This window comes from Camellia sinensis, chromosome 7, assembly GCF_055761805.1.
Source record: "Camellia sinensis isolate YWXY chromosome 7, ASM5576180v1, whole genome shotgun sequence".
Classification (NCBI taxonomy): domain Eukaryota; kingdom Viridiplantae; phylum Streptophyta; class Magnoliopsida; order Ericales; family Theaceae; genus Camellia; species Camellia sinensis.
In genome coordinates, this window is record NC_138967.1 from 82,653,688 (window position 1) to 82,668,872 (window position 15,185).

The 15,185-nt window shown below is 39.0% G+C and overlaps 1 protein-coding gene across 2 annotated transcripts; it reads right to left on the reverse strand.

Annotated features, from left to right (window-relative positions):
• Positions 1–1,978: 1,978 nt before the first annotated feature.
• On the reverse strand, positions 1,979–7,830 carry LOC114287629 (glutamate receptor 3.4). 2 transcript variants are annotated; one of them, XM_028231023.2, is made up of 7 exons: positions 7,649–7,830; positions 6,810–7,127; positions 4,648–5,987; positions 4,242–4,519; positions 3,845–3,876; positions 3,336–3,745; positions 1,979–2,728 (listed from the first exon to the last, which is right to left on the reverse strand). In XM_028231023.2, the coding sequence occupies exons 1-7, from the start codon at positions 7,725–7,727 to the stop codon at positions 2,303–2,305; spliced, it is 2,883 nt and encodes a 960-aa protein (XP_028086824.2). In that variant the 5' UTR covers positions 7,728–7,830; the 3' UTR covers positions 1,979–2,302. The 2 variants fall into 2 exon arrangements, with proteins under 2 accessions (XP_028086824.2, XP_082734485.1); XM_082878359.1 differs by having other exon boundaries at positions 6,810–7,187; positions 7,649–7,748.
• Between the last annotated feature and the right edge of the window lie 7,355 nt (positions 7,831–15,185).

Consider the following 15,185-nt stretch of genomic DNA (forward strand, 5'->3'; position numbering starts at 1 on the left):
TATTTTTCGTTATGATTTTCGGATTTGATCTTAACTCAATTTTTTCATTTTTGATAATTTTCGTAATTCCTTTGATTTAGGCTTGATTAGCACGCATTATCTTTCTCAATTTATTTTCTAGTTTAATTAGGATCTCGTTCTATTATAAATAAACTTTGTAAGCCTTAGGGCAAGTAATTTTATTTTGGAGAATAGATGTCATTACAAGGGAGAGTATCTCTTTTTATCAAATTCATAGTTGCTTTGTGTTTGAGCTGATGGTGGAGGGATGCGGATGGGCAGGAAGTGGCGAAGGAAGAAGGGGGTTCATAGGTGGCAATGTCTCGTGATTTGTAATGCTATGCTATGTATTGAAAGATTTGATTTTAGGATTTTTGTCTAAAAATGTAATTTTCTAACTGCTTGATTAAATTAACTGAATAATGAGAGAATATTGATAGGTGTAGATAAAACAAGCCAAAAGAGATTTGTGCTCCACTAAAATAATTGGGAAAAATGTAGCTTAACCTCATCAAGACATGTGATCATCATTTATTGTAAAGTATTCTATTTTTAATTAGTATAATTTTATGGTAGCTTCATAATTTTATGATTGGAATTTGGCTTTTCTTTCCAAAAAATTGACCAATCATATAAATACATCTCACATGTTTTCAGGATTATACTATTCCAATAATTGTTTAATGGAACCATATGGTTCAAGAGCTTCATATCATATTCATAAGCTATAAAAATAAAAATTAGAACTGTATGGTTACTAAGTAGAAGTCAAAATGGGGTTAGTGGTGGAATTAAAATACTTTATTATTACAATTAGGCAAATCTCATATAGGATGGGATTACTATTGATTAAAATATATGGACTCAATGGACACATGGTTTGCAACTTCACTGTGGATATTTAGGATTTACTATGCAATGGGCCTAAAAATTTGATAAAATTATATTTTACTGATAACTGTTCAGATGTGACATCCTATTTATGCATCTTATTAAGTTTAGGCTAATTTTATAAAAGTAGTAATAGTGGTTGTATTGAGTTTTTCATATATATATATATTAGGAGTGCAAACTAATCGGTTAAGTCGGGATTGAGAAAAAAATTAATATTAAGCTGAACCTTTCAATTTTGTTGGTTAAGAAAAATAAATGGATCCTGGTTTAATTTTTTTTTCTTTGCTCGGTTTGATGTAGAAAAAGGATTCACATAAGGTTTTAATAGATTTTTTTTTATTTATAAAAACTTGTAGAATCCCACACTAGGCAAAAATGAAGAAAAAAATATAAAAATTGTTCTATAAATGCTTTCGTCCCTAATTTTATTACAAAACTTAGCATTAATATAAAGTATAATATTAAATACATTATAAAAAACAGATCAAAATCAAAATTTCAGTTGCCAACCGGTCTTTGTGTGGAAAATAATTTAGTATGGATGACAAGCATATAATGTTTGGGTTAGTGATGAGAATCAATATCATTGTAAGAGACACATTGATAATTCAATAACTGACAACAAGGTCCCAAGTCTGTTTGAAGATTAACTTGAAATTACTTACAACATGGTTCCAAGTCTCTTTGAAGATTAACTTGATTAGAGCATTATTGTCACTTGCCTACCTATCTCACCCACAATCCCAACCACTTTGCAGCATCAGCACATATTAATGGTGATAATAAACACCATTCTTATTTCATTTTTGGTAACATGAGATTGAGTTACCTGGGATGGTTTGAAATCCCATCTTAAATTTAAGGCTGCGTTTGGATCGGAAAATTCTATAGTTTTTTCCCTCTTTTTTTCAATATTCCCTTCACCGTCATTTCGTTTTGTTTCTTTGCAAATCCCTCGGTGAATTCAAGATCCAAAGTCCAAACTCACTTGGGAATTGGGATGCCAACCAAATGCCATCAGGCCAACAGCTTCATGGCCCCATTTTTGTTTTTGCTTTAGAAATTTTAAGTTCAGAGGGAATCACAACAACCAGCTAATATATCATTCTCATCCACCACTAAACAGAAAATAAAATTACAAAGTACAAACATAATTGTATAACAAAAAAAAAGAAAAGAAAAGAAAAGAAAAGAAAAGAAAAGAAATGGCCTTGGAAAATTTTTCTCAGTTTCTCCATAGATCCTATACATGACATTTTCATCATAGCTGCCTAACTTTCAGTATCAAAGGGTTGGAACATGTATAACAGAATATGAGATTTTGTATTGATAATATACTTAACAAGGGCAGGAGGTTTGAAAAAGCAATCAGCCCATGGATGAAAATTTACTCAGAAGGTGAACCAAGCTACGCATGAGAATGTTGGCTTGCTTGTTGTTTGCTATCACTCTTTCGCTTAATTGATTCCATGACCTCATGTTCTTTCTTATCAACAAAACCCGTGAAGCTAGTCATTCGCGATGTGCTTTTAGGCCTAATAGATTCAGGCTCATCCATATCCTGTTCCTCATCCTCCGGGGTGAACCTGCGATACTGCCAGCATAACTTGCAGAAAAATATTGTAAGGGCAAGGAAGCATGTTGTGCCACAAATAAGGAATAGGCCCCAGAAGCTATTGAGAGACAGGACGTTTTGATCGGCTTGGTTGACTTGCGCAGAGCACCTATCGAGCGATATCCATCTATCGTGGATTCTTTGGAGATCACCACTCTCTGACAGCCGTAGAATAGCAGTTGACAAGTCCACCACAAGAGGAGAGTCTCTCTGAAATGCCTGATTCAGGAAATTAAAACATCATAATCATAGGACCTTTATGCCAACGTATCAACTTACATGGTACATTAAGGCTGTGTATTTGGATCAAAGATTTGTGGCGGGCCAGAAGAAAAGAAAAAAAAGAAAGAAAAGTGAATGAAATAAAAGTTCATTTTTATTCCCCTTTCATTTCTATCCTAAAATTCCCACTTAAATTCTTATTCCAAACATAACCTAAAGATAACATTACCAAGAAAATCTCTCACTACACACAGACAAGTTTATACAATATTAGCAAGAACCTCTGCAATCTTACTTTCTTCTTGGAAATAAAATCATAGTGATCTGAATAACATAAGCACTATTTAATAAAAAAAATTAAAAAAAAGTAACGTAAATGCTAGAGCCTAGAAGCATATAAGATTTGGCCAAAACTCAGGTCTAATATAAAATAAATATTAAATTTAGGCAACAAGGATATATTTTGGTAACATCTCACGGGTTTTATTTTCTATTGATATTATCTTGACACCTTAAAATCTTATTTGATCGAAGTTTGGCTTAGCCATTCCAGATATTGCAGGAATAATTACTCGTTTAGGATTATACCGAAAAAAATACTTACAAATCCCCATCCGCTTTTAGTAAATTCTTGTCCCACGGTTCTAAATTTGCAGTTGGTCTTGTACAATAAGAGCTCAATGTAAGGAAGCTCATCAACAATTGCAGCTACACCGCCTGCTTTTGGACCTTTGTGAAGGGCATCAACATATTCTTCCTGGTTTTTTAATGTTTTGATTCTAGACTCTGCTACGTTGAGCTCTTCAATCAGATAATTGTATGCATATGATCCATCTTGAACTCCAATTGCATCCGTACTTGAGATCAAGCTGTCAAGCCCTTCAATATTTGACGCCAGCTGTTGCACCGTGAGGATTGATGTCAAGCTAGCTGTGTAGCTTGAATTGATAATTAGCACTACAAAGAGCCATAAGATCAGCACCAAACGTCCCAGGGCGCTCACAGTGTTCTCTCCTGTGTTCAAGTCCAGGCAGAGAAATATTAAGGTATCACCACTTAAAAAATATCATGATGCAATAATTAAAAGTGAACACAATAGATTAAGCAACGTACTGTGTGCAAAAAACATTGTTGAGAAACTGAACCTGCAACATTGGAAACAATTCTTAGTAATTCTCTGACATCCACAAAGCAAATAGAGTGTCAGGTAAGGATGCTTAAATAACCGCATCAGTTTTATACAAAATATAATCTATGATTCATTATAGTTAAGACTAGTCAATTGAACCTGTAAAACTCGCTCTATTTGATCTCCCCCCCAAAAAAAAAAAGGAAAGAAGCAGCATATCTTACTATTTATAGCATTCATTGAATAATTTGCCAAGAGATTGATAATGGAAATTAGTCACTCAGGCAACATTAGATCAATCACCGAGGTTTTAAATATCATCTGTGAATCTACATAAATCAGAGGGTTTTCAATGAAGTATATGCGCTATGAGATACTAACCAGAAGATTGTTGTAACTTGTTGACTTGGTGGACCACGGAATTCATCATTCATTCGATGCTCAAAAATCCAAACAACTACTCCGACAAAAAGGAAAAAAAGGCCAGTGATACACCACATTTCCACAGTAAATGGCCTGAGAAAAGCCCAAGCACTAGATTTTCTCTCTTTGACAGGAACAACTATGACAAGTCCAGATTCCATGTAAGGCTGCGTAAAATCTACAATCCTTGTCCTGTTTGTAATAATTATAATGTCTCCCACAGCTGCATCATATTTCTGAATAAGGAAGAAGATCAGGACAATATTTTCAAAAACCTTAAAGCAACCCAATCAACATATATTTTTAATCTACTTGGTTCATACCAATAGCATAATTTTGAGTATAATTAACAGAAATTACTCACATTTTCGGCGACATCGTTCACAAGATTGTTGTAGGAAGGGTTTCTCAAACCATCACCGTATAACGTATACGTGTGTGGTACAACATAGGGCAACAATTTTACTGCAGCTTCAAAGACATCAATACAATATCCTTTCACCCCAAGGGGACCCTCGTCTTTGGTTGCGTATTCTAAATAGCTTACTCTGTAAGGCACTACAATTCGCAAAGGCTTTCCATTGTTAGGGAACACCCACCCCCGAGGTTGTTTTGTAGTTTCTCCAGGCCATATTACATTGTCAAGATGTTGGTTACTGATAGAAGTATTTGGGGACCTCATATACAATATTTCAGGAGCAATGACAGAAAGACCAGAATAGTTTGACCAGTATCCAATCCTCTGAGACCCATTCCCACCAATGTTAAGAATATCAAATGCTGGAAGAATTAAATTCTTCTCTGAGTCAAATTGAATCTGACCAGTTAGACCTGTGAAATTCATTCCAAGAAGTATCTGGAGCAGTTTTTGGCCTTCCTGAAAAATACGAAGTCCTGTCAAGTGCAATGTGCTTCCATTAGTGTTGTGCAACCTAGGGTCGTAGGAGAACCAGATTTTTCCTCCTTCACTAAAGAAAACATCAAGTGCACGGGCAAGTAGCCAAACGGAATCATAAGCATAGAGTGCATACGAATTGAAGCTTGAGGTGTTCCTATATTTTAAGTTTTTCCACCTAGATGTAAAACTCTTTTTGAGATCAGAATCTGGGGTGTGATGGCGAAGTGCAATAACCCCTTGTAAGAGATTCATTGTGTTAGAATCAACTGATTCTGATGAATCTAACACAGAAGGAAGCCAATCTGTAGCAATCCAAATATAGCCAGTGGTCAACATCTGAAGCAACTTTGCCACAGAAAAAATTGTCAAGCCAGAGTCGGGATTAACATGAACAACATAAACTCGGGATTCCATCATTTTTACTCGAACTAACAAGTCATTGATGTCACTTCTAGAGGCTCTGGGAGTATAGGCAGCCTTGTAAGAAATCTTGGCACGCTTCTTTGCAAGGGCATCACCTAATACGGAAATTCCATTCCTTCCATGATCATCATCAACAAAGATGGCGACTACCTCCCTCCAGCCATAAAATTCAATCAGATCAGCTATTGCATACATTTGGAAATAGTCACTGTGTGTAGTGCGGAGGAAGTAAGGGTACTGCAATGCTGAAAGCGTTGGGTCTGTTGCCGCAAATGACAGGAGCGGCACATGAAGTTCATTGACAACGTGAGAAATAACATGAGCTATTCCAGAGGACTGAGGGCCCATTACAGCAACCACATCATTCTCCATCAATTGCAAAGCTACATAAGTAATTAAAGACAACTTGTCAAAATTTCTCAGTTCTTATTTTAATGCTTAAGAGAGAGAGAGAGAGAGAGCCCTCAGTTTCCTATATTATGTTTCCTAATATATTTTTCTCTTATTAATACCAAAACAACTAATGATTTGATAACAACTATGCTTTCACAGGAGTAATATCTAATTAGATCAGTTCTTGAGGGTTCTACCCTATGTCATTTTACTTATGCATGCTTTTAATCCACAGTTCATATGAATGTTAGCACAACTTCATTGTCATATATATCTAAGAATCATCAGGCATTACTTTTAGGAATGAATGTCATACAAATACATAACAAATACACTATCCAAAGGACAAATACCACTCAAAGAGAAAGAATTGAAAGTACAAAACTAAACCAAGAGCAAACAGAAAATTCCCTTATGCCAAACTTGGCATTCAAGTTATCATAAAAAAAACACAATAACAAAGACATCAAAAGGCTTCTTTGTCAACGGTTTTAGTAGGACAACATCCATAGATCAAGACTAAAATATGTACAACAAAGTCAGCAGTTTGGTCGCAATTCTATAACTAGTCTTCTAAGAAGACTAAGAATATGCCGTTAAAAGCATAGATCTTCAGAAAATAGTGCAGTTATAAGAAACTCATACTGAGACTCTATATCCAACAAAAAACTTGATACTCAACAAAAAAATATAATTAGTAGCGAACTCCTATTATGCAAAGGCAACGAACTAATCCTTAAAACATGTTCTGTTTTGGTAGCCTCAAGTAAAGACAGTTCTTCGTCAATCAAGTGTATGAATTCAGAGATTACCTTCCATGGTTCCAAGGAAGCCGCTGCAATTCGTGTCATGCAAAATAATATTCAATTTCATCCCAACAAGAACAGTTGAATCGGAATTGACATCATCAACCGCAGCTTCAATTGCTGGCCTTGCTGATCGTCCAATAACAGAATTCAAGGTATATAGAGCTCCAATATTCACTACATTCGGCTTTGAGGAAGAAACACTAGCATTTCCAGTCCTAGCCATGACTTTCATGGGCACCCACAGACAAAATAACACCACCATCAATGTTCTCTTAATGAATAGACCAGTCTCCATTTCTATGCAAGCCAGCAATTGCCTAACTGATTATTCAGCAATTTCAGATTAGCATTGTTTCATGAAATTTTCAAAAAATCAGACACCTGTTAACAGATGCAACAAGCAAGTGAAGCTTACAATACAAGGCTTGAAGATATAGTATCAAGATTATCTAAGTGGGCCCCAAAACTCTCAGAACCCAAGTCTTCAAAAAAAAAAAAAAAAAAAAAAAACCCAAATAATGTAGGGAGATTTAACAGCATAAAATGGAAAAATTGATTTCATAGAATAATTTGATTCAGAAATCCAGCATACAAGAATAAACTTACATGGGGAACTAGAACAACATGGGAATAATCTAAGACCCAATATTTTAGCTACCCATTATTGTAATCATAATAAATGTTTATATATACACACATATATGCACATGTATATGGATATATACACACATATATATATATAGATATTAAAAAACAAACAACTTGGAGAATCATTATTCAACTGTGTTGCAAAACCCCACATGGATGGTGATAGAAATTGTAAATAAATGAGAGATCCTCACACGTAGTGGAGTGACGGTGCAAACCAAGATTTCCTGGGAAACCCAACTCTGGATTAGTTTTTGAAGAGTTGTTGTCCATAAATATTATGATATTGGTGAATGCCTAGGGCAAGACAGAACAATTGTACGCAAATATATTCCCAGATGAAAGAGATCTCCAAATATATTCTCATAATAGTCTTGCCATTTCAGTAAAGAATCATTCTTGCTTGTATATTTATTAGCTTTGTACAGTGAGGGGAAATTCTTCCATGTGCACCTTCAGGGGTGCAAATCATATGCAACCTATAATAAAAATGTATAATTTTAACACAAAATTTCGTAACATAAATCATAAAATGCATAATCTCGTTACAAATTCGCATAATAAAAATGTCTAAAATTTTGTAGTTGATATTACAAAAATTTATGGCTTTTTTTTTTTTTGGAACTAGAAACAGCTCAGGCTACAAGAGAGTCAGAAAAAAGCAAATTCCTCAAAGACAAAGGAGGATTCCTAAACCAATCTATGGGAAGAGCATCCTGCATCTTTGCTGAGGCAATCCGGTGGGCCACACCATTAGCTTCTCTAGGCACCCAGGAAAAGGAAAATGAGGAAATCTGGCTCATTTATCATGTATGAAAGCAAGACACTCCCAAGAAGGAACCAATTCTGAGACACATGAGTCAATGACTGATTTACTGTCACTTTCCACTTGGACATTTGAGAGTCCAAGAGTTTGAAGAAACAAGCACGCTAATCTGACAGCACACGCTTCTCCTTGAATGACAGAAGATGTGTGAACTGTAGAAACTACACCATCAATTAATTTACCTCGCCAATCCCTCAGGATCACAGCCGGAGTAGTCTTCCTGCCTTTGGAGGCAAAGCTAGCATCACAATTTGCACCTGTTGCAGACCTGATCCGAGCTATTTACACTTGCAGGAGAGTGAGTTTCCATAGAAGGCACCGAGCAGACCTCCCTTCAGAAAGTTGAAACCTGTCTGATGACTTGCATAGGGTCTACTTCAGATTGATTGAAAACCCAGTCATTGCGTGCCTTCCAAATACACCATCCAACTGTCGCTACCTTACCCAATCACTCTATTCGATCCCGATCATTAGTACAACTCTAAAAAATGGACTGAGTCCAACTTGCAGCAGATAAAATAGAATCATGCCCTGACAAGATGCCGAGTTCACTCCCAAAACCACACAGGCCTAGTCCAACTGCACTGAAAGAGTAAGTGTTCAATAGACTCAGAACACAAACCACACATAGGACAGCGTTGAGAGGTAGTACATTTACAGCGAAAAAGGTTTTCTTTAGTAGCTAACTTGTTATTACACACCCTCCACCAGAAGTTTCTGACTTTGGGAGAAACAGGGAGAGACCATAGCAGTTTCCAAAACTTAGCAGGCTGCTGGACTGAGGTAGAAGCCCCATTTGATGTCCTTAACTGAGAATCCCTCATAGCTATCTGATACCCACTTCTTACTTCGAAATTTCCATTTTTGGTGTGATGCCAAACAAGAGAATCCTCTTGGTCAACTGAGGAGATTGTGATAGTCATGATAGTGCTAGTTTCCTCGCGCCCAACCAATTCTTGCAATTTAACATGGTCTCATTCCTGTAAATTTTGATTTATCACATCGCTCACCCACTGAACTTGGCAGTCCCTAGGTTTTGGGTTTAGAACTTGGAAATTATGTGATTGAGGCACCCATTTATCATCCCAGAAAAGGATTGACTTACTATTGCCTACCTGCCAAGGAAGCCCCTTTTTGAGAAGCTCACGGCCTTGAAGAATACTTGCCCATGCCCAAGAAGGCCTTCTATCCCTATTTCCAGATAGAAAATCTGAGTGAGAGTCCTTATTGCATCTTAGACATTGCATTTTAGGCATTCCTAAACCTTAAATAAGGCATAATAATAAGGATGAAAATTAGAAACTCACCAAGATAGAAAAGAAATGAGTTAATTGTTCGTGTGTTTCAATATACATTGTTATGTGTTTGTGTAGGTCACGCGCCATAGACTATCTGATCTGTTTGCTTTGTCCATTCTACTATCAAAGCTATTTGTGAGTAACAACTCTGTAAAACTATGTTTGACTATAAGTATTTTGTAACACCCTCAAAATAATAACAATAAACCCATCAGATAAGACATGAATTACATTTAAACTAACCGCATTCCTTTCATTCATTAGAATTCCAAGACATAAGTATTACATGTTTAACCTCATAACAAAATGCCCTACGGGCTTACAGCTTTCCAAGTTAACACTTGGTTACAACAAAGAGTTCTAACTCGTTTACACATTAAGCCCTTGGCTTGAAATTACATGTAATACATCAAAGTAAAACGACAAAACTATGCCCGCCACAAGCCTCCCAGCTATGTCCTTGGAGGTGGCATGCTTCCTGTACCTGAAAATGATATTCCCATATAGGGTGAGCCACAGCCCAGTAGAAATACACTAAACCAACCATGGACAATGACTAAAACATTAGCAATTGATAGTTGGTCAACACTGATACAATCACACAAATTACATATTTATGTCAACGACTTACAAGTCCCAATTACTTTTCATTTTCCTTTTAACAACAGATAAGCATACTGGCTCTATCATCATTTCCACAGATATGTATAAAAACTATATCTCACATTCAGATAAGCATAAAAGCTATATCCACATTCTCAACAGATATGTATATCAACAATATCCACAGATAAGCATACAAGCTGTATCCACATTCTACATCAGATATGTATATCAACAATATCCACAGATAAGCATACAAGCTGTATCCACATTTCACTTCGCAAAGATAAGCATATGAGCTCTATCTTCACTTCTCTAGACAAGCATATGAGCTCTGTCTACGGAGTACATCCCCTATCTCCTCCAAATACTTATCCGGTTTAGAGGTACATCCCCTATCTTCCCCTAAACCGCGGAGTACATCCCCTATCTCCTCCTCTACACATAACGTATATAAACACATTGGTTCTATATACAGTCACACAATACACACATTTAATGTATTCTATCAACCGTCAAATTCCATGACACATTCCATTGATTAGTTTCAGTTTGCCTAATCAACATACATTGTCTACAACAATCACGACTATCCTCCACCGATAGCCCAAAGCAGTTATTTCTAAAACAGCAAATAAATGCACAAATGGATATTCAATCAACATTTCATTTCCTCATTTCTCATCAATTAATTATCCTAATTAATTAAACAATGTAATTAGGCCATTTTCCATAATTACCATTTCAACCCTTAGGTTCCATTTCCATCAATGATTCAACAATCATTCCATTTTCTATGCCAAACATGCAACTAGGTTTATTATGAATAAAACCCCAACCTTTGTAAAATTACACAAAAGCCCCAAACCTTTACAAGATTACCAAACCAAGCCCAACATCTCAAAATACCAAAATTTAAAGACAAAACCCATAGAGAGGAGTAGGTTATCCCTACCTCAAATCCGGAGCCTCAAAAGAGATGAAGACCAAAACCAAAATGCTCCAAATCTCGAAATTTTCAGATCAAAAGGAAGCTCTCGACGATCAACACAACTTTTGTGAAGACAAAAGGTGAGTAAACGATCCTTACTAGATCAAATCTAAGAGAGAAGGGCCGGTTTAGAGTGAGAAGCTCTGAAAATGGCTTTTTGGAAAAGTAAGAGAGAGAAGAGAAAGCAAAAAGTGATTTGGAAAGTCACAATTTCGGGTCTTTAACCCAGGTCTCCGCTCGAGCGTAAAACACCCCGCTCGAGCGTACACTCACAGACTTCCGCTCGAGCGGCCAACCTCCCGCTCGAGCGCAGAATGCACTCGCCCAGCACTTTTGCAGAACCAGGACTCCGCTCGAGCTCTCAATCCCTACGCTCGAGCTCACAACACTGCACAACAAGATACTGGATGGACGTAATCTACGCTCGAGCGCCAACACCTCCGCTCGAGCGTACAGGCCAAAAATCTGGGCAACTAGTTTTGGTTTCTAAACTCAACCAACCTGTAACCAACCCGCTCAACACATCCTATAACTCAAATACAACGTAAGAAAGGATGTAAACAAGATAATAAACAACTACCAACATCCACGGACACATGTCCGGATCACTATATAACAAGGGTAAACCCGGGATCGCTATAACCTCCCCCCCTTAAAGAATTTCGTCCCCGAAATTAAGCACAAGTTTTCAAAACGAGTTTTCCTCCATTTTAAACAATGGTACATTTTAACATTCAACAATTCGACCCATTACCGGTCATCCCATCCCTTTAACAAGAGACATATCACAATATGTAAACAACATATGTACTTTCAACATGCATTAACATTATGCACTATCTTTCCAATTTCAACAATATATTCAACACATATAGTGTCACTTTCAACTTCCATATGAGGCAAGTTCCAAAACATACTTCCAATAACCAAAACATTCTCAATGTTTTACAACTTAAGACATATATAAAAGCTCTTAAGTTCATCATAATGTAAAATTTAAATACAAGATCACACATTAACAAACAAGTCCGGATATTTCTCTCGGACTTCCAACTCACGTTCCCAAGTGGCTTCCTCCACTCCGTGATGTTTCCACAAGACTTTCACCAAAGGAATGGTCTTGCCACGCAGGACCTGATCCCGCCTATCCAAGACCCGAACCGGTCTCTCCTCATACGAGGCATCCTCATCTACCTCTAAATCAGTCCAATCCAACACATGTGATGGATCTGGCTCATACTTCCGAAGCATACTCACATGAAACACGTCATGCACTCCGGACAACTGCGGTGGTAAGGCTAATCGATAAGCAACCTCACCAATCCTCTCAAGGGTCTCAAAAGGACCAATAAACCGAGGGGATAACTTCCCACTCTTCCCAAACCTCATCAGGCCTCGCCTAGGTGATATCTTCAGAAAGACATGATCACCTACCTCAAACGCCAAAGGCCTCCTCCTACGGTCGGCATAACTCTTTTGTCGACTCTGGGCTGTAACAAGCCTCCTACGGATAAGCTCGACTTTCTCCGTCGTCTCCCTAACCAACTCCGGACCCAACAAAGGTGCATCACCCACCTCGGCCCAACAAACTGGAGACCTACACGGTCGGCCATACAAGGCCTCAAACGGTGCCATACCGATGCTAGACTGAAAACTGTTGTTGTAGGCAAACTCTACCAATGGCAAGTGCCTCTCCCACGTCCCACTGAAATCCAGGACACAACCCCGAAGCATATCCTCGAGGATCTGAATAGTACGCTCGGACTGCCCATCAGTCTGAGGATGATAAGCCGTACTAAAGGTCAACTTAGTGCCCAAGGCACTCTGCAAACTCTGCCACAACCTAGCAGTAAAACGAGGATCTCTATCTGAGACAATCGTCACTGGGACCCCGTGCAATCTCACTACATCCCGAATATACAAATCGGCAAGATGATCTACCGAATCTCTCACGCGCATAGGAATAAAGTGCGCCGACTTAGTCAACCGGTCTACAACCACCCAAATAGCATCACTACCCCGCTGAGTCCTCGGAAGACCTACAACGAAGTCCATAGTGACATGCTCCCACTTCCACTCGGCAATAGGCAAGGGTTACAACAAACCCGCTGGCCTCTGATGCTCGGCCTTCACTTGCTGGCAAGTAAGGCACTTCGATACGAAAACAGCCACATCTCTCTTCATACCCCGCCACCAAAATTGGCGACCCAAATCCTGATACATCTTAGTACCTCCCGGATGCACCGCAAGGCGCGAATGATGAAACTCTCGGAGTACTTCCTCTCGGCAAGACTCCGGTACAAACAAACGGTCTCGGTATCTCACACTCAGGTCGGGATACACCGTCAAACCCTTCTCAACTTTCCCACTGGAGATCTTCTCTCGGAGAGATTCTACCTCAAGGTCACCTCTCTGTGCCTCTAACACTCTAGTCACAAGTGTAGGCTGCACCACAACAGAAAATAAGGCCGCAGCCTCAACAGATTCGCCCAGTAGCAAATCAAACTCGCCAAGTGCTCCCAACATCACCCATTCCCGGATGGCTATACAAGCTACATCACTAATGGTTTTCCTACTAAGGGCATCGGCCACAACATTGGCCTTTCCCGGATGATAATGCAACTCAAAATCATAATCCTCGATGAACTCCATCCATCTCCTCTGCCTCAGATTCAAGTCTCTCTGTGTAAACAGATACTTCAAACTCTTATGATCCGAGAATACCTCGAACCTCTCACCATAAAGGTAGTGCCTCCAGATTTTCAAGGCAAAGATCACAGCTGCTAACTCTAGGTCGTGTGTGGGGTAATTCTTCTCGTGTATTTTCAACTGACGTGAGCCATAAGCTACCACTTTCCCCTCTTGCATCAACACACAACCCAAACCCTCTCGTGAGGCATCACAATAAACCGCATAACCCAACCCTCTCTCCGGGATAATCAACACCGGAGCGGTGGTCAATCTAACTTTCAACTCTTGGAACGACTTTTCACAAATCTCACTCCACACAAACTTGACTCCTTTCTGAGTCAGCCTAGTCAACGGTGACGCTAACCTGGAGAAATCTTTCACAAACCGACGGTAATACCCAGCCAATCCCAGAAAACTGCGGATCTCAAACACACTCTTAGGCTGTGCCCAATCTTGCACTGCCTCAACCTTGGATGTATCAACAGACACCCCTTCCCCGGATACCACATGGCCTAAGAACTTGACTTCCCTCAGCCAGAACTCACACTTCCCAAACTTGGCATACAGCCTATGGGCTCTAAGTAACTCAAGCACCACTCTCAAGTGTTCCTCGTGCTCCTCCTTAGATGACGAATAGATAAGGATATCGTCCACAAAAACAACCACAAAGCGGTCTAAGAACTCCCGGAAAATCCGGTTCATCAAGTCCATAAAGACTGCCGGTGCATTGGTAAGCCCAAATGGCATCACCAGAAACTCGTAATGGCCATACCGCGTACGGAATGCCGTCTTAGGAATATCTTCCTCCCTGACCCTCAACTGATGGTAACCCGATCTCAAGTCTATCTTAGAGAAACAACGGGAACCCTTCAACTGGTCAAACAAATCATCTATACGGGGCATAGGGTACTTATTCTTAACCGTAGCCCGATTCAACTTCCGGTAGTCTATACACAATCTCAAGGCACCATCTTTCTTTTTAACAAAGAGGGCCGGCGCTCCCCACGGTGAAACACTAGGGCGAACAAAGCCCTTATCGAGCAATTCCTGGAGCTGAACTTTCAACTCAACCAACTCTGCTGGAGCAAAACGGTAAGGTGCCATAGAAATCGGCGCCGTACCAGGCACTAAATCAATAGAGAACTCTATCTCTCGGTGAGGTGGCAAACTAACAAGATCTTCGGGAAAGACATCCGAATACTCACAAACCACCCTCGGCAATACATGCTGGGTCTCACCACTCCCACCACTCTCAAAGCTAGCAAATAGACTACTAAGCTCACTTCGCCCTCGCGAATCATACCCCGGTGGCAAAACACTAC

Coding starts and splice junctions, on each gene's coding strand:
- LOC114287629 (XM_028231023.2), bottom strand. CDS start 7,727: ATGGACAACAACTCTTCAAAAACTAATCCAGAGTTGGGTTTCCCAGGA. Junction 4,520..4,647: donor TGAACGATGTCGCCGAAAAT/GTGAGTAATTTC, acceptor TTCCTTATTCAG/AAATATGATGCAGCTGTGGG. Junction 3,877..4,241: donor CAAGTTACAACAATCTTCTG/GTTAGTATCTCA, acceptor CCAATGTTGCAG/GTTCAGTTTCTCAACAATGT.